The 24,924-nt window shown below is 34.6% G+C and overlaps 1 protein-coding gene across 2 annotated transcripts; it reads right to left on the bottom strand.

Annotated features, from left to right (window-relative positions):
• Positions 1 to 413: 413 nt before the first annotated feature.
• Positions 414 to 23,550, bottom strand: LOC118192284 (uncharacterized). 2 transcript variants are annotated; one of them, XM_035363211.2, is made up of 6 exons: positions 23,319 to 23,528; positions 17,913 to 17,968; positions 14,602 to 14,691; positions 6,149 to 6,187; positions 3,221 to 3,250; positions 414 to 570 (listed from the first exon to the last, which is right to left on the bottom strand). In XM_035363211.2, the coding sequence occupies exons 1-6, from the start codon at positions 23,422 to 23,424 to the stop codon at positions 547 to 549; spliced, it is 345 nt and encodes a 114-aa protein (XP_035219102.1). In that variant the 5' UTR covers positions 23,425 to 23,528; the 3' UTR covers positions 414 to 546. The 2 variants fall into 2 exon arrangements, with proteins under 2 accessions (XP_035219102.1, XP_085674583.1); XM_085818457.1 differs by lacking the exon at positions 6,149 to 6,187 and having other exon boundaries at positions 23,319 to 23,550.
• Positions 23,551 to 24,924: the final 1,374 nt, after the last annotated feature.

Here is a 24,924-nt window from a genome sequence, read left to right as displayed (position 1 = left end):
GCACTATCCTAGAAAGGCTTTGTGAAATTTCTGCATAAATTTGTCGAAACATTATTTCTGTAAAATTATGTTTGGTCAAAGCTTTATTAAATTCCTACAGAATTTTATAGAGAAGCATTTGTGCAGAGGATTACGTATATAGTCCTATAGGAAATTCTGTAGAGCTCTATCAGGCTGTATAAAAATTTTCGTAAATACCTGTAGTTGATGGGTAAAAGATATTTTTAAAATTTTCGTTTCTTGTTCAAAGGAAGCAGAAGCAAAACTTATCGAAAAAAGAAAGTGAAGAAATGTGGGAGTAAAATTATGATAGTGCTTTGTTTGTCGAAAACCATGCATGCCTTTATTATAAAAATATAGTATTTTTAAATGAACAAGAACAATACATATTAAAACACAGTTCCAGAAAGAAGTCATGCTGAACTGTTTATTTTGATATGAAATTTAAAAAAAGAGTTTTAACAATAAAATGAACATAAATCATAAAGCTGAGTAAAAATGCAGATTCGCTTCAAAATACGAAGTGGCAGCAATTTCCTTATTCCATTACACGAAGTTCTTTATGCAGCTCTGAAAGAGTAAATAAATAAATTAATAAACAAATGATCAAATAATATGATATAATAATTAAAACTCCTCTTATGTAGTTTCTCTTCTTTCAATTTTAAGTAGTTTCTCTTAAAGTAATTTTACTTAAATTTCTCTTGAAGCTTTCGTTTTCTCAGTAGCATTACGTCATTTTGCAACACTTTATAGATTAGCAAAATTTTGCCTCCTTCTTTACATTAACCTGAGTTTTCTACATGGATATAAATAAATATTTCCTATGTGCTATTGCACAGAAATTTTATATATTGTTATTTTATGTTTATTTTAATTCATTGTACATGCAGTTAAGGTTTTTATATGTTATTTTATTTAGGTGTAAGACACATAGAGGGGTAAAAGTAAATGCTACAATTAAAACTGCGTTCCATGTATACAGCGTAGCAATAGGTGTTGCATATATTTCTTAGGTAATTTATTACTCATAGAGATGGAAAAACATTCAAGCAGTCTTGAGAGTGCAGTGCCTTGATTTTCGGAGGGTACATAACCATAAACTTCAGTTAATTGCTAAATAAACAGAAGTATCTTTAGCGTATGTTTTAAGCAATTAAAATCGTTATATGCTTCTAAAAATGAGAATTATTTTTATATGAGTAATTAATTTCTTGGTTCATCACATGCGTAAATTCCTAGAAACATGTCACAGATTTTTTCTAAACCAGATTTATGTCAATAAAAAGACACAGCTGTGCAAAATGCATTTTCTTTTACTAATAAAATGCAGTATTTACTTATATAATGTTTTTGGAGCTTTCTGATTATGAGAAAGTAGAAATGAAGTAATACACCATATCGCTGTAAAGTATTTATTATGAAGTAGTATACCATATCGCTATAAAGTATTTATGTGGCAACCCAGAAACGAGCGTAGCATTCCACAAACAGCTTTCTACTTCTCCAAATATTTTCGTCAGTATGACTGCAGATTATGATCCCTCTTAACCGAATTTCAGGGTTTTAGCAAGGCGATGGACTGCACATTTTTCAGTTTTCAGCGAGATATCGCTTTCTGCACGCTTAAAGTGCAATAATGTGGTTCACTTAAAAAAATCATACACCTCTTTTTCCTTTTCATTTTAGAATCCTGATACTCAGGTTGTGCAATAAGCCGAGTTTTTTAAAATACTGTGATTTACTTTTTTATTTTAATTTTTTTACTTTTTTAATTTAAACCAGATTGGTGTGTACACGGGGAGAACAACACAGCAAAAAATCGAAAAATATGTATATCTTGTATGGAAAAAAAAAAAAGAATGCAAGAAAATAGGCAGCACTGGCTGCCTCGTTGAAATGGACAAAGCTGCAAAGGAGTTCTCGAATGGTTTCCAATGTCGCCAATGAATTTGGGAATTTTCGCCGATGGTGCGGATGATCAGAAAGCACCATAAAACATAATATTTGCTCATGCCACTTTTTTAATTTAGTGAGCAGTTTCGACCTTATAAACATTGTTTTATAACGGTAGATAATATCTCTAAAAATTTTAATTTACGTTCATTCTGAACAAAGAACTCAATGAGCAAGAACGTGAATGGGAAAAAGATTTTGTACTTTTCCATTTTGCCGGCGTAAGCTATAAAGTCACCAAAAATGGCACAACCGAAGCCAAACGGAATATCCTCGCTGGTAACCTTTTACGCCTCATTTTCAAAACAAATAGCAGCCATTTCTTATCAGATTGATTGTTTCTTTCAATACTAGCATACAATTACACAGAAGTTTTACCCAGATAGTTCAATTTTATGCCCTAAGGCCATTCGCGGTAATTAGTCAATTAGGATGCAATCACATTGCTCATCCGAAGGCGAAAATATAGAAAATGTAAAGTCGAGGTTTAAATCCATCAGTTCTAATGAGAATGCACTAAAGAAGTAAAGCACTGCTGTTTTACATAATTTCTGAGTAAGCTATTCCTACGAATTGAAATAATTCTTGCATTTAAACTTGTATTCCAAACAAAGATTTAACTTGAAATTAATGTAAATAATTACTGAGAGAATTAGATTTTTGTAACATAGTTTATATGGGAAGAGATCACTTGGGGTCACATAATACGAACCGGCGACTCAGGATGTTGAACCATGAAAGCATAGTAAATTCTTAAATGAATGTCTTTTTACAAATTTATTGTCTTTATTTATTGGCTTTTTACACAATTTTAAACGATATTAAAATATTTATGCCTTCAAAATAAAAATTTCTTAGAACTAACATTTTTTAACATATTTTATGTGTATACTGTGTGTTGTTGCCAATAAATTCTGCTTGGCGAGATTTGCGTCGGCGAAACAGAAAAGTACCGAAGATTTATAGTATGATATATTATTGATAATACAAGAAATTACACATTAGCATTTAGAAGAAAAAAGAAATATTTTAACTAAAAGCTTTAAAAATATTCATAAAATACATATTATGGTAAAATTTATGTTTTGTTTCATTCTGTGTACGAAGATTACGGAATATATGCTGACGACATGAATTTCAAGAAAGATAATAATTTTTATCAAAATAAATAACCCTGCATGCACTTTTAAATGCATATTTTGACTTAAAAAGTCGTAAAGAGCAAAATATTAAACGTATTAAATATGAACAAAATATAGCTTACCAGTACATTTGCTCTCATTTCATCAGTAAACTGAAAACAACCAAAAATCAAATTAAAATCGAATTACAGAACTTTTCAAGATAATTATAAATTTAAGATATACAATTTTATTCAAGTTAATTGTAAAACTATAGTTCTCCATTCGATCGCCAACACGTGTGTTCTATTTTCATGACGGAATAAAGTATAAAAACATGAAAAAGAAAGCGCTTAAAATTTATTTTTGCTAATATATTTTACTAATACATTTATGATTTTTATATTAATGCATGTATTGATCTATCCTTAAATGATCAGGCTATAAAAACCTTCACTGAACTAAGCCAATTTCGTCGAGTTACACTAGCACTGAAGCTGCTTGAATGCATGGGTTAGGTTAGGTTATTTAATTACGGCAAAGCTTCGAGGGCTATCTGCCTAAGGAAAGGGATGCCTTCGTGGGAGGACTTTCTAAGGGAAACTGGCTCACATACGCGTTACACATTGAGAAAAACCATTAAAACACCCATGCATCCATCGCGGGATTCGAACCTCGGACCGAACTACCAGTGTTCAGTGACTTTACCGCTCGGCCGCTGGTGGGCCGAATGCATGAGTATTTTAACAATAGTTCGCTTTCTTCAGTTGGAAAGGTTTGCAAATTTTCGAGTCTTCAAAATTTTAATTTCTTTACTTATGAGAACCTATTTATTAGAACTCAATGTATGTCTCATTTTACCTCATTGCGCGTTACATGCGTTTTACCATTACCAAACGAACTCAGCCGCCACCCTTTGTGAGTTTAGAAGTCATAACAATCTACGTATCTACTGATGCATTAAACGGAATTGTTCAGAAGATTGGAAAATAGAATACCTAGTATTTTGGTCTGGTAGAGAGCGAAAATCGGCGTCAGAACATTCTGATGCCGCGACTATAGTCGTTAACGGTACACGTGGGATAATTGCTTGTAGGACCGCAACAAATGGATTTAAATGTTTGGACGATAAGTAAAATCTTGCAGAACGTTCTCTGCTCGTATCCCTAACAGATAAGCCGTGTGCAGGAATTAGACAAAACGATTATGATAAGCGGGTGGCCATTTGCTCCCATATTTCTTGCCGGGATGGAAGTTAATGTTACTTGGCTGTGGAGAATTCCGCGGGGAGATGAGGTCTTAAATGGGACTGTTAACAGTCGCAATTCTCGAATTTGAACATTCAGATAACCCCATGAAGTTCAAGAAATCCCATTGCATTTACCGAATGTTTCTATTAAGTGAGGCTTCACAGCAGATTTCGTCACTGGACCATTCTTTTTTGAGAACGTTACTTTAGCAGGATCCTTACACCGTTACCACGCAAAGGTATCGTGATATGCTGACTAGTTTTGTTTGTCATTTCGCATTTTCAGCAGAGACAGTTCCAGAAACGTTTATACAGGATGAAGCGCCAGCGCAGATTGGTCTATCGGTTCCGTGGCTGTTGCGTTAGCATTTTGCAGAAGAAAGGATCATTAAGATACTTTTTTTACTTGCATGGCCGCCTTGTTCCCCTATTTATCTGTGCGGTTATTTGAAGTCCAAGGTCTATCTTGGTAGGTTTCCGTCCTTTACAACAACCGCTGTGATATTGCCGCTATGATCGGTATAGTGGTTAACGATACTGGTTGCCATATCGGCTGGACCCGAGAATTCCGGAGAAAGTTTGGATTTTGTAAATATTATACTTGTAAAGAAAATTTAAAGTCTTGATTCTTAGTTTAGGTATTACTATTTGGCAAAGATTTATTTTGTTTACTCCTCTTTATTTTTGCTTCTTGGAGCTTTGATGTAGCATATAGATGCAATTTCCGTATAATAAGTATCTTAAGCGCTCTTATTTAAATAATATTTAGATTTTTGTTACAACAATACTATTATTGCATTGTGATATTATTTACTAGAACAGCCTGTGCGGCTATGGAGGCATTTAAAATCCTAAGCTGGAAGTCCTTTCGAATAATTTGATGGCAGGAGGAAGAAGTGTGAAAGGACTCTGACATCTGTCTGTCTGCATCAAAATTACTGTACAGTAATTGCTGTAGAACTATTTACCTGCAAGAATATTTGCGAAATTCTGGTTTTCTTCGCCACGTCTTCCGACCTTGTCAATAAATGTTCTTAAAGTATATGATTTTGTTTCATTCTTTGTTTACTGAAGTAAAAAACCCAAGAGGTATATTTTTTATGTTTGGTAAATTGTTTTACCACAGTCTAAATGAGCTGTTGACGAAATTACATTTTCTCTCAGGGGGAATCAAGTTGGCATATGAATCTGTCTAGAGAAAATTGTATAAAGGAAATGATCCAAAGATTTTTTTTTTTTTAAACCGAAAAGGCTTATAGTAACGAGAACAGAATTTAACTTTTGAAATTAAGTTTTGGAGCTCGTATAAAACACTGGAACCCAGAATTTCAACCACTAGCTCCGTCAACCGAAAAGTTACAAACAAGAAAATTAAATATTTTTGAAGAAAAGAAATATTTTACGAATATTAATCCGAAAATATAAGAAGCTGTAAAAATGTTTTTCTTTTTGTTGCTTGGGACAGCAATTCTTACCTAGTTTTTCATTCAATTTTATGTGGTAGCGCCATCTATACGTGAATATGCTTACTAAAAATGATACAGAAGTAAAATAGCAAAACGTTTTAATTCTATGCACCAAGTTACTTAAGCCAATCATTAAAATATTCCATACTTTAATTCATAGATTTTGCTATTAGAGTAGTGATAAATTTTCATTTTGGAAACAAAAATATTTTGCAAAAATTGTTGCTGAAAAGTGAATTTTTTTGCAGTTTATCTGTAATTAAATGTTTATATCTCATACTATTCTTATGCCACAATATATCATCAAATTAATTAGGAAAAACTTTCAGTTTACGTTTGTCGAATATTTTACTTACATCCAATTCGGCTGGATTGGCTTGTAACTCTCTAACAATCTGAAAATAAAAGGAATGAAATGTTTTAAGATAGTCCACGGTATTCCTTAAAAAACAGTAGTTAACTAATTGAGGAGTACATTTCAGTGTTTAAGGGTGACGAGTAAATCAGTTTATTTTTACAACAGTCTGCACAAAAACAACATTTCGAATTTGTACCTGTAGCTGTATCTGCAGTATCAGCTACTTAACTGTCTTTTCTAATCTGCTGTTGCAATAATATTGGAATATGATAATATTCTCAAATTTACACTTACATGAGGTATACTTAAATGCATTCCTTCAAAGAAATTATTGACACTCATTTGCATTGATTTCTAAGAATATTTAAATATTATTTGAAGCAACGTATTAGAAACATTTTTTTTTATGTACTACGTTCTGTATACAGTACTTGTGGACAACTGCAGACAACTATTACATAAAAAAGTACATGAATAAATCAAATTTTTAGGCTAGAAAATTACGTTAAACTCTTGATATTGCTTTAGTTCTTATTGCACCGACATTATATTAAATATGTTCTTAACTTTACGTACGTGCTTTAAAGGAAGGAAATCTTAAATAACAAATTATAAATAATAAAGAATGAATTTTCAGAAGTGTATACTTACGTTTCTTAAGTTCAGCATATAGAATTAAAACGCCATTTTCAAAAACTGCTAGACCTGTCGTAACAGGATAAATGAAAAGCTCAGTACTGCTGCCTCAGCTAGAAGCCCGAAACGTAACTTCTACATTGATTCAACAAACTATGATTACAGATTTAAATTGTGTTGGACATATCATTCCTTGTAACGCAAGATAGTTTCTGCCATTTAAAAGACTATATTGCTGTTACTTTGCTACATGATGATGTTCCTATTTCATTGATGTGATTCCTTTTTCATTCTGCTTCATATCTTGACTTTTACCGCCCATATTAGTACTTTTCCTCCCTTTCTTTTCTTTCTTCCGCCAATGTGGTTGCTCTTCGACTTGAAAAAAAAAAGCTCTTATCAGCTAGTTATGCCACCTTGATGATTCTAAATTATTTTCCTTCTCAAGAACATGTTCTTAGGGACTGTCAAAGTTTACTACGTTATTGCTCCATGTGGCTAAATTGTCCACTTTTGCAGTGAGCAGCTCCTGAGCCAAGGTCTTGCAGGTATGGTACAGCATACAAGGGAATATGGATGATGATATTTGGTGATTTTAAGTCGAAGCAAGGAGAAAAATACACTGGTGTGCAAAAATTAAGGACAAGACGGTTTTTTCAATATAACTTTGTACAAAAGCTTTCCAAATCAACACATTTAATACCGTAAGATCCCCAATACGTAAGGACATGAGTAATGTAAGCAACACTTACTAAAAGAGAAATCAGAGGGATAAAAAGAAGCTTTATTGAAAAAGTAGCATGGAGCGCAATGCGACTGAAGGCCGAAACATTCCTGTGATGGGGGTCCAGCAAGAAACATCCGGTCTTTAATAGGGGATATGATCTCCCCTGACTGCTAGGCAGGTTTCACAGCGTCTGCCCATGCTGAGAATGAGGGTGCCAATGAGTTGTTGAGGCATTGCTGTCCATTCGTCTTGCAGCGCCAATCGAAGCTCCGGAATCGTTACTGGTGGTAAGGTACGAGCTGTCAATCGTCTGCCTAGAAAATCCCATACATTCTCGATGGGATTGAGATCCGGAGATCGTGCCGGCCAATCCATACGTTCAATATCCTCACTCTCTAAGAGCTGTTCGGCAGCTACTGTGCGATGATATGGTGCATTGTCGTCCATGAAAAGAAACTGCGGACCCATAGCGCCTCTAAAAAGACGCACATATGGAAGAAGAATCTCGTTACAATAACGGGTCCCGTTGACTGAACCTGCGTCGAAGATGTGAAGGTTTGTACGACTACCAAGCATGATGCCACCCCAAACGAGAACACCGCCACCTCTATACCTGTCCCTTTCAATGATGTTCGAGGGATGATTGCGGCTTCCCCGCTCTCTCCAGATGAGTATGCGATGAGAATCGCTACTCAGACTGAATCTGCTCTCATCTTCGTCCCCATTCATTGTCTCTCCAATTCCGGTGTTCCCGGCACCACAGAGAACGTCTTCTCCGATGGGCAGGCGTTAGAGGTACACACCGTACAGGGCGTCGTGCAAACAGATCACCACCGTGCAGTCTTCTGGCCACGGTAAAACGCGATATCGGTCGTCCAGTCGCCTGTGTCGTGTGTCTAGCGATTTCTCCCGCTGTCTGCAGCCTGTTTCTTCTGGCATGTAAGGCAATATACCGGTCATCTGCGGGTGTGGTTCCTCATGGACGACCACTACTAAACCCCCGGATAGCTGTTCCTGTAGTTTGAAATTGTCTCCAAATTCGAAAAACGATGCTGTGAGCAATTCCGAACTCTGCAGCCACACTTGTCACACTGCGGCCTTCCTCCAACTTCCCAATGATTTGACCTCGGGTAAAAGCATCCAGATGTCGTCTAACAGATTGATTATTCGCCATTTCTCGCTGAGGCAGCAACTCGGTGTGGTTTTAACTGCTATACGGCGTGCAATCTCTTTGCCAGAAATACTGATCTTACACCGACAACATGCTTTATACTACTCAGACACTTCCCCATTACGTCTACCTGCATATCTGCGCATGTGCTACCGTACATCACCTTACTTAATCTCCTGATTGGTCTTTCTGTCCGCTCTGCCTCTTCGTTCAGCTGATATGCTAATTTTTCGACTTCGTCCTTAATTTTTGCACACCAGTGTAGCAAGTGTGAAAGTCTTCTCTTCTCCGGAAAGAGCTATGCTGGAGGGAAAGAAAGTCCCCAGCCTTCCACCCTATTTTGAGAATAATTCGGTCCGAATGGCGCATGCGTGTTTGCGCTCATGGTCGCGGATGAGGCTACATGAGAACTGGATATATATACATGGTTCTTATGCATTACTTATTAAACATAGATGCTGAATACGATATGTTAAAACAAAGTAGGGTTACTACACTAGACCGTCAATCCCGGAACGACTACTTTTGTTAGCTGGGCGAGTTCAATTTACGCAGGTAAGAGGAACAGAAAGGAAAGATTCCGGAATGGCTTACAACGAAAAGAGTTTAGATCGCGGAATGACTTTTTAATTGGGTACTAGAGATATGCTTGCTGGCTTATTCCTACACCGGTGTACCAAAATTAAGGACGAAATTAAAAATTAGCTTATCAGCGAAACTAAGAGGAAAATCAGACTGAAAGATGAATCAGGAGATTAACTAGGGTCAGGTACGGTAGCACATGCGCATTTTTGCAGCTAGACATAATGGGGGAGTGTCGGAAGAATATAAAGATTGCTGGAGGTGAGAGCCCAGCATTTATGGGAAACTACTGCATGGCGTTTATCAGTTTAAACGACGTCGAGTTGATGCCTCAGTGTGAAATGTTGAACAATCAATCTGTTAGATCACATCTGGATGATTTTACCGGAGGTCGAATTATTGGAAAGACTGATGCATGTCGAAAGGTAACAAGTGTGGCTACGAAGTTCGGGATTGCACACAGCAATCTTTCACGACATTGGAGAGCATTTCAGACTACTGGAACAGCTATCCGACAGATCAGCAGTGGTTGCTCACGAGCAACCACGGCAGCACATGACTAGTTTATTCCCCTACAGGCAAAGAGGAACAGGTGTCAGTCGGAGGGAGAAATTTCAAGACACATGGAATAGGCGATTGAACAACCGATATCGGGTTTCGGCAAAAACATCGCGGACGAAAACGTCGCGGAGAAAACAACGCAAGGCGAAAACGTCGTGATACAAAACATCGTAGGAGAAAACATCGCAAAGAGAATACATCGCGGTTCTAAAACATCGTGATACAAAGCATCGTCGTCCAAAATAAAGCGGTTCAAAAATTTCGCAGTTTAAAAACATCGTCGTCGAAAATATCGCGGTAAAAAATAAAGTATCTACAAATCATCGCATGGCGATAACATCGCAGACATGCGTTTTTCAGGCTTTAATAATTGTAAATGGATATTTCCATAATGATTTATGAGCGCAAGAGATAAATTTTTGCTGAAAAAGTAAGAAGGAAATTTAAGCATAAAAAATTAAGGCAACTTATAGCACTTAATAGAATTTTAAACTGACATAGTTCACTAACAAAGATCATTAATAAATCCTTTTTTATACAGATTTTACTGGTAATTTTTCATTAAAAGTATAATCTAAAAATGTTTAGATAAAGGAAGCTACGTAACTGCATGACCTTAGCTATAAAAAATTGCTAGTTATGAGATTATTTTCTTCACTTTTGTCAATCTAATACTCTTATAATGAAAATTACTTCTTGTTCTGCTTCAGTTTATTCTTAAGTATTAAGTCTCCTTCTTACTTTTTCAGCAAAAATTTATTAGTTAATAAAAAATATGAAAGTAAAAATTATCTTTCTTTCCCTCTCGCGCTCACAAATCATTATGGGAATATCCATTTCCAAGTATCAAAGCCCGAAAAAAGCAGGTCTGCGATGTTATCGTCCTGCGATGATTTGTCGATATTTTATTTTTTACCGCGATATTTTCAACAACGATGTTTTTAAACTGCGAAGTTTTTGAACCGCTTTATTTTCGACGACGATATTTTGTACCACGATGTTCTAGAACTGCGATATTTTCTCTTTGCGATGTTTCTCCCACGATGTTTTGTAGCACGACGTTTTCGCCTTGCGTTGTTTTCTCCGCGACGTTTTCGCCCGCGATGATTTTGCCGCGATGTTATCGGCGGACACCGTACGGCGTATGCCATTAACGCCTATATCGGAATTTTTTTGTGGGGCAGGTAACATCATAATTGGACAGATAATCAGTGGGATCGAGTACTCTTTACAGATGTGAGCAGATTTAGTCTGAGTAGCGATTCTAGATGCACACACATCTGGAGAGAGCAGGGAACTCGCAATAATCCCTCTAACATCATCAAATGGGACTGGTTCGGAGGTCGCGGATTTCTCATTTGGGGAGGCATAATGCTTGCTAGCCGTACCAACCTTCACATCTTCCAAGGTTCAATCACCGGGGGCCGTTGTTGTAACGAGGTTCTCCTTCCTTACGTGCCTCTTTTCAGAGGTGCTTTGGGTCCTTAGTCCCTCTTCATGGACAATAATGCTGCACCTCATCGCACAGTTGCTGCCAAAGAGCTGTTGGAGAGTGAGGCTATTGAACACATGGACTGGTCAGCAAGTTCTCCAGACCTAAAGCCCATCCAGCATGTATAGGGCTTTCTATGGAGACACGTGGCCGAACGTAACTTATCACCAGTAACGATTCCGGATTTGCGATTGGCGCTACGAGTAGAATAGGCAACAGTGCCACAACAACTCATTGACAACCTCATACTCAGCATGCACAAACGATGTTAAACCTGCCCAGCAGTCAGGAGAGATCATATTCCGTAATAAAGGCTTGATGTTTCTTACTGGACACCTGTCACATGGATGTTTCGGTCACATTGCGCTCCATGCAACTTTTTCAATAAAGTTCCTTATTATTCTTTTGATTTCCTTTTTGGGACGGTTTTGCTTACATTACCCATGTTCTTACGTGTTGTGGTATTATTTGTGTTGATTTGGAAATGTTATATTTGCACAATGTTATATTGAAAAAAACCGTCTCGTCCTTAATTTTTGCACACCAGTGTAAATCGTGAAAGGAGTTTCACTGCGTATTTTTATGTTCTGTGTTTTATTGAACAATTTATTCAAGGACGGATTAATTTTTATCAATTCATGAACCAAAAATAATATTTCGAAGAGAAATACCTGCTTGAAATGTAAAATTGCACGCATTGTATGCTTATTTAAAATTTCTTAAAGCAAAAAGTTTTGGCGAAATCACATAATCTTGTTTATTCCAACGAAATCTAATATTTACTAGAATTCTTATTTCGATAAAGCAACTGAGTATTACATGAAGTAACAATACGGAACTGTAAAGTTTTTATTTACTTGAGGTATTGTAGAAAATTGTAACTGTAAATTTTTTATATTTATAATATTTACCGCTAATATGATAGCAATGAAACATAATTATTTAACTTTTTTTAAATCTGGTACACAAAATAGATGTGTTTCAGTATGATATATTTTGATGGAGCTTCAAAAGGCCTGTCTTTATACGAAAAAAGTATTGTATTCACTTGTGAAAGATCAATTTAGTTTTAATTCCATTTTGTATAAAGAACAAGTAATATTTCTTTCCACATGTTATTTAAATTTAAAGCAGATTTTTTAAAATTTGGCAATCAAAATTAAAAAAGAGCAGACGATCAATAGAAATAAGAATAATAAATATTAATTCATACTAAGGAAACGCTAGCTGAACTCACAAATCACGAGCCGGAAATGATGGTAGCGTCCCCTTTCCTCTCCTCCTACCTCATCCCTACTTTCAAATACCATACCTACAAATTTTGGACTCTTCCAGCAAACAAAAGCAGCCGTTCTGAGTTTGAGCGCCTTCTGGTTACTACTGCCTTTAGCTGTGGCAGGAAACTGTCTAGTTATTTAATCGACTGAGATTCCAAGAGCTATTTCAGTAAAGTTCTGGATACGTCTGAGCGCGTTTGTGTTGCAGCAGATGGTATTTCCTTCCCATATTAGCACTAAGAAATATTTAACTTGCTTACAAAACTGATTAACGCATGTTTAGTGACTCTGAAATATTTAAATGTCTAGTATCAGTATTCGTACTCTTTGTAAATGCTGCAAAATGGGTGGCTATTAAACAATAATACGACACTACAATTTTGTGTATTTTAATATGAAAATAAAATCTCAAAAGCAAGAAAATTTAATTTAGAATAATGAAATTTCAACAATACATGTGTCTAGATAACGTATCTAATTCGTTAAATTTTCAAGATCCCAGGTTAATGCAAGCGTGAGAAGAGCCATTTCAAATGTGAGACACTGGTACATTAATAATAACCGGCGTAACTGCCAGAATTTTGAATACAAGCATGCGAAACGTGCATTTATTGTGTCGTACAGGTGCCGGATGTCAGTTTGTGTGATGGAGTTCAATGCCTATTAGCCTTTTCCGCTCAATACAGGAACGGTTAATGCTGATTTTAGATGATGCTGGAGTTGTCGTCCAATGATGTTCCGTACGTGCTCGATTAGGGAAAGATCTGGTGATCTATAGGGTTAAGATAACGTGTCGACACTCTGCAGAGCAAGTTGGGTTACAACAGTGATAGAGGGCGAGCGGCTATCCTGCTCGAAAACATGGCTTTTGAATGCTATTCATGAATGCCAGCAGAACAGGTTTAATCACCAGACTGGCGTATAAATTTGCTGAGTGCGTGGGATAGCCACGAGAGTGCTCCTACTGTCATTCGAAATTGCTCCCCAGACTATAACTCAGGTGTATGTCCAATGTGTCTAGGCCGCAGACAGGTTGTTTCCAGGCGTTCACGTGGCCTCTTTTTAACCATTACACGGCCATCACTGGCACCAATGCGGAACAGGTTTTTATCAGAAAACACAACAGATCTCTACTCCGACCTCCAGTGAGCTAAATCTCAACGATAAATAAACGCTCACGAAAATTATTTAATGCTATAATTTCCACACTTATGCGCCTAGCACGAAATATGAATAATCGTCATCTTTCAGATGTATAAAAACGCCTGCCAAATTTCGGTTATCTAGCACAATTCCTTCTTGGTTGTGAAATTCTTTTTTCCGTCAGTGTATTATGTATTTATGTGTATAAACCTTTTGCGTCAATGGAATTTTTTACAATCACCGAGACATACAGAAAATATTTTGTAAGAATTTCTCGAGAACTACAAATTTTATTATAAATTCATTTCCAGTTAAATAGATTTCAGTTTTAGTTAATAATCCAAATTCTAAACCGTCTCTGCCTTCTTCTTTCGAGAGATAATTTCATAGTTGTTTTCCTTTTTTAATAAACAGCACTGATGACTTTCTTCATTTCTTTAGCTGGATCTTTCTCGAATTTTTCATTCTACTGGCATTTAGTGAACGCATGCTTCCTCTTTGTCATTTCCACTACTGCAACTGAAGAAATAGTTTGTATTCTTTCGAACTAATCCTGTAAATTACGCAACTTACGATGATCCTTCTTGTTACATTATCTTTAATATTCCTCGAAAAATGCTACGTAAATCTTGTCTTTCGAGAATTCTGTAGAAATGCTGGTAAATGTTTAACATATCGTTTTTCGAGAAATCTTAAACGTTAACACTCAGCATATTGAAAGATCACTGAGTTATAATAAAAGTATTTTTGACCGATCAGAAATAATATATTTAAACGTATAAATGTCATATATTTATAAACTTTACTTCTGAAAAAGGAAGAAAGCTTTTACAAATCAAGATAATAATAATATTTTACTTACTTCATTTCTAATGTCTTTATCAACACACATTTTTTTAATTACACATTCCACATCTTCACATGCAGTTTTCGTCATAGCCATAACGCTTACCTTTAAAAAATAGTTTGCATATTATTGAATACTGCAGCTTAGCAGCTAAAGAAACAAACTTTATTCTTCAAATTCTGTTTCATGTTTCATACAGAATCCGTTCTCGTGTTTCATACAGAGATCTGTGTGATTAGTGACACCATGAGCAAGATTACAATGAAAACAAAATATTTTAAACGGCTATTTTGGACACACATAAAACTTTTGGCCTAGATTTTCAGAAAATTAATTAATTTGCTACAATTACTTATTAAATAAAAATCAAAGCTATTAAGCTTAGGAATTTTTAAAAAATATAAATTTGTTCAAAAAACCATTTAAGCTTATCACTATGTTATTTACAATTTTTGGAATTATGCAAAACTTATTGTTATCTAACAATCGTAATTCTTATGAGAATTAAATAACTACATATAATAAAAGGAAGAGTCTGTCTGTGTGTGTGTCTTTCATTCGTGCTGCGCGTAAGCTAATAGACCCAGGGCTACGAAATTTTATACATAGGGTGCATCTAGACAATAGCCAATGCACCTCGAAGCGATGTTTTCAAAATTCGAATGAGATTTATTTTATTTTATGTTTTTTGATAAAATCGCATCAAATTGTCGGAAATAGCTGGTATTCATAAAAAAGTAGTATTCATAAAAAAGTAAATAGAGGTATAAAGTTGTCAAATAACGGTATAAAGTAAATAGCGGGTAGTAATTCATAAAAGAGATGGAATAAATTTTAATTAAAAATAATTCCAGTAATGTATTAGTGTACCAAGAAGCCAGTATCAAAATGCTAAGAAAACAGCTATTGAGCACTAGGAATTTTAATCTTTTGTGTAAATGATAATGGAAAAAGAATTTTAGAATGATTCTTTTACTAGAAACTTGTAAAATCGAAGCTACTTATACCCACGAGTAAAGTGATCAGGCGATCCGGATTGTGCGGAACAGATCCGGATTTTATTGCTTATTTCCGCTTCAAAATATGTACCGGACAATGTTCATGGTTTTGAAAACGTTTCTAGGTATTTTAAATAAATGAATTAAATTTTGGGTATAATTCTGTGTTACATGTATAGCCATATGTTTTTAGTACGTATGGCTACATTTTTGTAGTACGTTTTGTTGTATGTTTGGTACTATATAGCTACAATTGTTTTGGAGTCATCCACACATTCGCAGCCAAACAATTGTGCTTTTATATCATGTTTTATGTCATTCTTGATGTCACCAAAAGGAACTGTTTTTGAAAGAATTTCAGAGTTTCTGTTAAAAATATATCTCAACCTCGGAAAATGGGCACAATAATTAAATGAACAGATTACAAACTATTCAGTGAAATGCAATATTAGAAAAAACAAGTGCTTAACGAATGTAAAACTAAATACTTCTTCAAAACATAAAGTGAGCGAAATGCAGAGATTTTCGCCATTTTCAGGACAAGTATTTTATTTCAAATCTGTTACTTTAATATTAATAGAAACCTGCTTGTCGGGAACAAATATAAAAGTACAATTTGCATTTAATAATATTGACATCCAATGGATAATATTGATAGTGAAATTCTTCATGACGACATCCTCTTAAAAAAACCGCTTTTTTCTTGAATATAAATGAGCATCAGTTTTAAACTATCAACTATATTCATGAAAAGGAGATCACTAAAAGAATTTTCTCCGTCCTCGCTGCGTGCCTTAGCGCTTCTCTAGCTCGGAAGGACCTTCAAATACGAAACTTCAAGCATGGAACTACACTAATTATGTAGTGTTTTAAAATGTAAAAGAAATATGCTTAGAACAATCAACTGTTTGCTTGGATTGGCATATAAAAGAATAAACTTTCTAAAACTGCTCAACTATTATATTTTTAAGACATGCACATGAAAAAAAAAATTACAATTTATCTGTTTCTATTGCAGTCTTTAATAAGAACATTAAATCAGTTTTCTGATCAGAATTATTACTTAAACAGGGTTTTTAAACGCGCGGGTAAAAGTTATATTTTCTCATATCCCATTTTAGGCATGTACAACCACTTACAAAATTATTATTATTGTCATTTATCCTCCTGATCCTGAGATATTTAATAGGCGAAATTCACAAACGTTATCACGTTAGATTTACCCTGTAAGATTAGGTCATTTGAATATGGCAAAACACACAAAGGCTCTCTGCCTAACGGATACTTTTATAGAGTACTTTTTAAGCGAAATTGGTTCATATACAGTCACACTTGGCAAAAACACGAAAACTAGCAATACAGCTAACACATTAGTTTGGGTTCGAGCCTGGGTCGAACTACTAGTATTCACAGCGGCTTCAACCTTTAGACCACTCGGGAAGCTCTAATTAATCAGTACCAAGACGTAGAAAGCTATTTCGTGGCCTCATAGGTGACAACAGGAGGTTTTCCAATCCAGTTTTGGTAGAAAACCCTCCAAAAGACGTATCAAAGAGTATGCTACTAATAATTTCTCGAGGGGACTTTCGTCTCCGTCACTTTAAGTACTTCTTTATCGCAAAGACATTACACATTTTTGTGGAAAAATGAACACATGTCTTAAACTAGGACTGTTAAAGAGAATTTTCTCCTTCCTCGGTGTCTGAAGCGCGCCTCTAGCACGGAAGGATCTTTATAAATATCCATATCTGTTTCGGACTCAAGGATACAGCATCCGGCGCCGACAACCAGGATACCGACCGGGGGGGAGAGGAGGTTACGCAGGAAAAATTTAAATAATATTCCTTATCAAATTTTTTTATTACCCATTTTTGATAAAGCTCATTGCTGAATGTATTTCGATGAATTCCGCTTACATCGTGATACATATAAATCTCGTAATACATATTACTAATTGCGATTGAAGATATTTCTCTTGGAGTAATATAGAAGAAAATAAAGCCTATAAATTCTTTACTGAAATGCACTGAGTCGACAGGTATAAGCATAAATCATAAGTCAATATACATATTAAACTATTTATATATATAAAAACTATATATATATATATAACATAAAACTATATGTGCAATCAAACTATTTTCAGTTTGCATGTTTTAGTAAAGCATTAGATAAGTTCCTTATTATTGGACATCCACTATATGTAATTGAAAATATTTATAATATTTATAAGATATTTATATAAGAGAAACATTTAATGAGTGAACTTTTAAGTGCTGAAATCTAGTAATCAGAATATGGTTTCAAGAGAAGTCTGGAAATACTCACCTTTACAGGAAAATGTTCTAAGCACTGCGTTTTCTCTTCCCTCTGTTCTTCGTTTTCTGAAATACCATATTTAAAATATGATAGTTGGTAATAAATAAATGTTAATATAATTTTACTGAATGAATATCTTCAAGGAAATAAAAATAAACTAAATTTGAATTTGTTATGAAAATATTAATAATTGCAGCCAGAAATTTATTTGCCCATTCTTCAGAATAAAATTGTAAATACTTCGCTTTCACACGAGACTCGAATATAAGCCTTCATCATCCTTAGGAAATATCTACTTGAAAGCGTTTGAACAGTTTCATTTCAGCAATGCAGTAAAAATTGAGAAATATCGTTATTTAATGTGACAAAAATAGCAAAAAATGTGGAGTCCATATAGAGCTTAATTTTCAACCATGTGCGTTTATTACTCTCCGCATAATTTTTTACATGGAAATTTAGGTGCAAAAGATCAGTTTTGAATTAAATGTGGTAAAAACACGCGATGCGTTCGAGCATAAAGGGTGAGAGGCCTATATAAATGATATTTTAAGTTACATAAGAAAAATGTCATAATCCGATTTGAATAGATCTCCAAATAACCATCCTAATTGCGATAACGAAACACCTCGATATACAAACAATTCAGGTAACTAAGCTACTTTGCTTCTTTAGTCAAATATATACAATGTTTTTACAAAATGATCCCCTAATTATATAAATATGCCAATCGCTGTACAAAATTATTTACATGTTGTATAAATATACCAATTATTATACAAAATTGCATAAATTCGTCCCAAATAGTGAGAGAAATTTATTGTGTAAGGAAATCAGAAATCTTCTGATGGATAAAATCATTTTTGCCGTGAAACAAATGAGGAAGGTTTATTCGTTTGTTCTCTGACCAGACGATGTTTATAAATTTTAGAACAATTTCGGGAACAATTTCTAATTAACATTTAAATTCCAAAGAGTATTTTTTTACATGTTTGATTTGATAGCATTTTATCTGGAATATAAATCTACGTCGTGATTTCCATGATAGAAGGGATTTTCGTTACAACTCTAGGGCTATAGATTTCCATTCCTCTTCCGCTACCTTCTAGAGTTCGTCAATCATGGTAATTTGCGCCTAGAAAGAGTTTTTTCTTGAGACCAAAGGCCCAACAGTTCGTACTTGAAACGTCAGAGGACTTCGCAGGAATAAGATGAAATTGTTCTCATGCAATACCTATATCAGTCTCCGTTTTTTCAAGGAATGAAGCCATCCTTTTCGTCGTATGACTTTTTGCTTTGTATGGATGAAGTTTCACTCTCTGAAAATGACTCGGATAAAGAAATGGAATTTCTTTTGTAAATGTCGGACGTGAAAATTTCTCTTGATAGTACGCTAATATTTTTTCCTTTCTCCTTATTTTTAATTTCCGATTGAAAGATAATCCTGCTACAGTCATAAACTCCTTAGTGAAACGTTCATTGCTATTGAAGGAGACAAGTTTGTATAGTTTTTACACTTCGTTTACGATAATAAATATACCTTTTCTTAATGCAGTCATTTAAACAAATCCATGAATCATCGAGGGTCACAACGTATTTCCATTTGTCTCCTATTAAATAGTTTTCATACAGCATTCTACAAACTGTCATGAGCTAAACCATTTGCCGCGGCAAAAGCTGAAATTAAAAAAGCTGAGAAAATTATGATTTTTAGCTATTTAAGCTGCCGGTTTATTGTTTTATTTATTGTTGCTCTAGATGTACACTGCTGGCCACCCAAATTGCAACACCAAGAAAGACAAGAGATATCACAACAAAATTTATTTAGCAGATAACATGTTGTCCAAGTATCAAATGATTAAATTTATAAACTTCTGTGAAGTGTGGTTCCTTCCAGAACCAGTAGCTAGAGTAGCCGCCATTGTTGGAAATCACCGCTGAAAAACGCCTCGGCATTGATTCAAAGAGACTTTGGATGTCTTCTTGGGATACAGCATAGCAAGCAGCTTCCACACGTTGCCAAAGTTGATCTCGTGTGGCATCTTGGGATGTAATCTGGGTCAATCGTTCAGCAACCATGGACCACATGTTTTCTATCGGCGAAAGATCCTGAGAACGAGCCGGCCAGGGAAGCAATTCAACCTGGCGATTGACGAAGAACCCTTGAACAATGCGTGCCGCGTGTGATTGAGCATTATCCTGTTGAAATGTGGCTATGGACAAGCCCTGAAGGTAAGGAAGGACAATTGACTCCAATACTTCGTAGATGTATCGCTGGCTATTTAAAGTACCGGCAATGCGTATTAGAGGAGTGCGAAAGTGATATTCAATACCTTCCCATACCATAATACCCGGTGCAGGACCAATTGTGGCGGTGCATAATGCAGCTATTCAGCATCCTCTCTCCACGGTGTCTCCAGACTCGAATCCGACCATCGTGGTGTTGCAGACAGAAGCGTGACTCGTCAGTAAAGACGATTTCATTTAATTCTGCCGTCCACATCCTTCTCTCATCGCACCATTGGCAGCGGGGACGTCTGTAGTTCTGCGTCAAGGGTAGACGAAGCAATGGACGTCTTGTGGACAGACCACTATGCTGTAAACGGTGTCGAATGGTACGCGCAGACACTGGATGATGCGTTACAGACTGAATGTGCTGTGTTATGGTTCGTGATGCGACTGACGGATCCGTCATTGCCATGCGCACAATGTCCCTGTCATCACGTGAAGTGGTGCATTTTTTTTTTTTAAAACACAAGGCAAACACGATTGTCGAACTTGGAATCGTCGAAAACTCCAAGCCTTAAATAGTGAAGTCCTTAAATTTGAAGCCTTAAATTTGAAATGGCGCCACAGGCGCGCGTGATGTGCGTCTGCGTTGAAATTCTAGTCATTTGCATATCTCACCTCCGCAAATGCATGTTGTAAATTTCATGTTATTTTGCATGCTTCCTTCAGGGTTTTGCATTTACTGTGGCCAGCAGTGTATTTAAAGATCTTGAAATGGATTTCTGCTTCGTCATATTTTCTTTTGTTACCAACGAGTTAAATTTCGGAACATTAGATATCCTTTTTTGGGTATTCGTTTGGAGCCTTCTTTCCTAGCAGAAATAATAATTTACGGTTTTTCCCTTTCCAATTAATAATGAAACTTATTTTGACCTTTGAAATTTTAATAGCATGCATTTCACAACTTTTTGTATTACGGAAGAGGAATATTTCTCTTTGGAGAGTTCAAAAATATATCCTACAATCCACAGCTTTATAACATGCGATATTTTGAAAAAAGAATAAATTTAAAAATACCAAACGATATTTTCAATTTTAAATAAAAAACTGCTGTCGAAAACGTTTATTTTAAAATAATTGCCTTTAAAATCGTCATCGAAATTATTCTAAAAATGTGTAAAAACCCTTTGTATTTGATTTCGTCGGATCTTACGGGTTAAGGATTTCATAGTTTATGGAGCCAATTTTTGTTTTCTGGGAAAGAATTCGAAACAGACTTTTCTTCGCATAAGGAAGTAACAAAGTTGTGTTTAGCTCACATTTTATTTATTTAATCTACAATCCATTTGCTTTTTCAACTAAATTAAAAAAAAACAGATTAATTTAATTCACACAAAAAGCAGACTATCAATACGTAACATACATTTAATTTTTTCGGTACTAATCAGGTTTGTATGACGAGTCCGAGTAAACCCGAAACTTATTTTTTCTTTGCTCATTTAAACAAAAAGCAAAATTTGTTTTTGTTTTAAATAAAAACCAAAAAAAAAATTATTAAAAAAAAACGCGTAACTTAAACATATTTAGCCAAAATCATGTATAAAACTGCTCTGTAAATAATGTGAAGTGATGTAAAATAATGATAAAATATTTTTTTATTATTCATATCAAAGAAAATAACAAAAAGCTTAAATAATTTAACGGTAAGCTCGGTGTTTACTTGCTCGAAAGAAAAATAAGCGATCCTGTTAACCGGAAACGGGACCAGTTGAGTTCTACTGATCTTCGAATGAAATTAACTTCTAATAGAAATGATTCAGGTTCTAAAATAAATTATTAGTTGAAACGAAATTACTTTGATCTAATTTCAAGTATATCAACCAGAAATGGTTGAAATGGTTGAAATCATTTCAACCAGAACGGTTTTGCGTAAATTCAGATGTAACTATCTCCAAGCTTATGAAGGACTTCAACCGTTGTTATGAAGAAACATACTTGCACTAATGAAAGTGAAACAAATTCTCCATCGATAAATAATAAATGAAACGCATTCTATTTCTGAAGATCTGAAAGGTTTGAATACTCTAAAGTTAAGATTGTTATTCGCATTCTAATATTCATCTAATTCAGCCGAAGAAATTGCTTATTCCCTGGCAGTGATAACTGCAGCAGACTCTACGAGCTTTACAAAGTTTTCAAAACTAAATGTTCAAGCTGCCTTAGTATTTCTAAATTTAGATGATTAATGTTTATTCTATTTCTGCTGTGGAATGCAAATTATTTTGCACTTCTATGTTCAACAATTTGGAGAAAAATGTTTGTAAGGATATTCTGTTTGAAATGCAAACGTTATTACTTTCAAAGAAATATCCATTGAAATATACGCTTTTTCTTCAACTCTTCTGCCATTACTAGAAACATTGGTAAAATATATTTTTTGTTATTCGTCGTAGGTGTCGTTTTGGATTGCTTGAATTGCCTGAAACAATTTTTATGGTAGAATTTCTTAATAAGAGAAGATAGCGGAGTCAGAGAATGACAAATATGGCAAATAGGACGTTTAGATGAAAAATGAACAATGTTCTCGCTGGGACTCGGACCACGAATCTCTCGAATACGCGCCGAGTGTGCTGACCATTTCACCACGAAGGCATGCTAAGACCGCGGTATAAATACCTTATAACTTCGTTTATTATCTTCATATCTACAGGAGATACACTAACATTTTCTAGTAGCTAAATTCATGTACTGCAAATTAAACAAACGTGAGAGGACTTTTCTTCTAACTTTTTACACAGATGAGGGATGAATTTGAGGAATACTGTATGAATATTAAAAATAAACAATAGAATAACAGAGTAAAAATGTTTACTTATTGTAAATAAGAAACTATAACTAATATTCCTGATTGAAAGAATGGGCTGATTGAAAGATTATTGATTAAGTGAATAGTAAAATTAATATGCTCATTATAATTATTTTACCGTAACTATTTATATAAAAAACGAAACTCCGGAGCACATTACAAATTAAGCAAAATTAATTATGATTCCAATAAAAACATATTTTATAGAAATATGAATAAACGTGAAGCCAAAAATAATATTATCGTGCAGGTTTTTATTGTGTTATGTATTGTTAGAAAGGATTGAGCATTATTAGATAGTCATGCTAAGAAAGACAACTTACCACACATGCCTTCAAAAAATTTTATAAACGTATCTTCAAATTCATCTCCAGCGATGATGCTCAAACTGCTTAAACTAACCAAGATTGCAAACACTAAAGCATTCATCGGAAATTCAATGTGTTTTGTATTTTATGCACTGAAGATATCCTAAAAAACTTCCGTTTGAGTACACTAAATTCTCTCAGAATTTTCCAGACATATATAGCGAAAAGATCTCATAAGGTCAACGTATGCGGTAGGATTCTACTTATTGTCGTAAATATTTGCTCAATAATAAATTATTTCAGGTGTTTATGCAATCCATAAAGAAATCACTTATAAATGCTATTTTGCCTTGGTTCGATTGTTGCGTAAGGAATTTGCTGTCAGCTTTTCTACTGATATTGCATGATCAGAGAAGATATTTTTTGTTTTAACAAGAAATTCATGAAATCCTTTTTAAGTTTGTTTGCTTTTCGCTTACATTCATATTCTCTACGGTGAAACTCTCTTTCACGCCTAATAATTTGTATTCTTCGAAAAACGTGTATTATAAATATACCATTAAAATACGTCTTATTTCCAAGAATGAACGCGTTAATGAATTCATTTCACTGAATTGCGCAAAGCATATGAGATAAAAACATTCTTATTCAAATGAAATCGTAATAAAATTACCTATTGTGTTTCCTTTGGATTAAAGAAATTTCATAGGGCATCGTGTTGTTTTTATATACAATTTCATCCTTCCCAGTTATCTTTAATTTGCATATTCTATTCAATAAAATATTAATTCATATAGAGCAGTCATATTGCAATAGATCTTGTGATAATATAACAAAACTCCCTTTATCTGGAGTTCCAAATAATCACTCTTTATATGTTTTAGATCGCATTGAATTTAATTTTCTATGATATATTTACTCATTTATAATTATTTCTTTGATTTGAATAACAAGAAAAGCAAATACAGAATAACATATATATTCTTAAGAAACTGTTAAATTAATTTAAAGAAATGTGTTTGACCTGCAGATTAACCTTCAGTTTTCGGCAGATACATAATTTATAAGCATTAACGATAAAGCAGTTATGTGCTATATATTGTTCTTTGTACACTCCTTGCATCATTGCTTAGTTATAACTAGATTTATTTTCTACTTATTAACCGAATATGTGCTATGAATTTTTATCAATACATCAGCTGTCCAAAGTCGTTTTGTCTCACAAAATTCAACATTACTGCAGTACATTTACGCTTTAGGTATATGCCGTGTGATTACTTTTTAAGTTAGGTTAGGTTTATTGCATACTGGGAAAGCTCACAAGAGTTATGTGCCTAAGGGGAGGGATACCTTAGTGGAGGATTTCCTAAAAATATGGCTTGTATCGCATCAGAAATTTAAAAAAAAATCCCTGAAATCAATCATATAATCAGTCCGTTTGCTTGAATCGAACCGAGGGCGAACTCTTAGATTTCAGCAGTCTTAACCACTCGGGTCACTGGCGAGGCCATTACTCTTTTACATGGAGTATTCGAGGATAAAGTGTTATCCTTTGGCTTGATGTAAATTATAACAATTTCAACTTTTTGCAGCAATTGCGATATCTTCGTGGATCTCATTG

Source organism: Stegodyphus dumicola, chromosome 6 (assembly GCF_044657685.1).
Source record: "Stegodyphus dumicola isolate Sdum_Otavi_A_Nest chromosome 6, ASM4465768v1".
In the NCBI taxonomy this organism is placed as follows: Eukaryota; Metazoa; Arthropoda; class Arachnida; order Araneae; family Eresidae; genus Stegodyphus; species Stegodyphus dumicola.
The sequence above is the reverse complement of the archived record's forward strand: the minus strand, read 5'-3'. Positions and strand labels throughout refer to the sequence as shown.

Bases quoted from the DNA above. Each gene is read 5' to 3' on its own strand.
- LOC118192284 (XM_035363211.2), bottom strand. From the start codon at position 23,424: ATGAATGCTTTAGTGTTTGCAATCTTGGTTAGTTTAAGCAGTTTGAGC. The intron at 14,692-17,912 runs GTGAGTATTTCC...TATTTTTTAAAG, and splicing joins TAGAACATTTTCCTGTAAAG to GTAAGCGTTATGGCTATGAC. The intron at 6,188-14,601 runs GTAAGTAAAATA...TTTTATTTTCAG, and splicing joins ATAAAGACATTAGAAATGAA to ATTGTTAGAGAGTTACAAGC.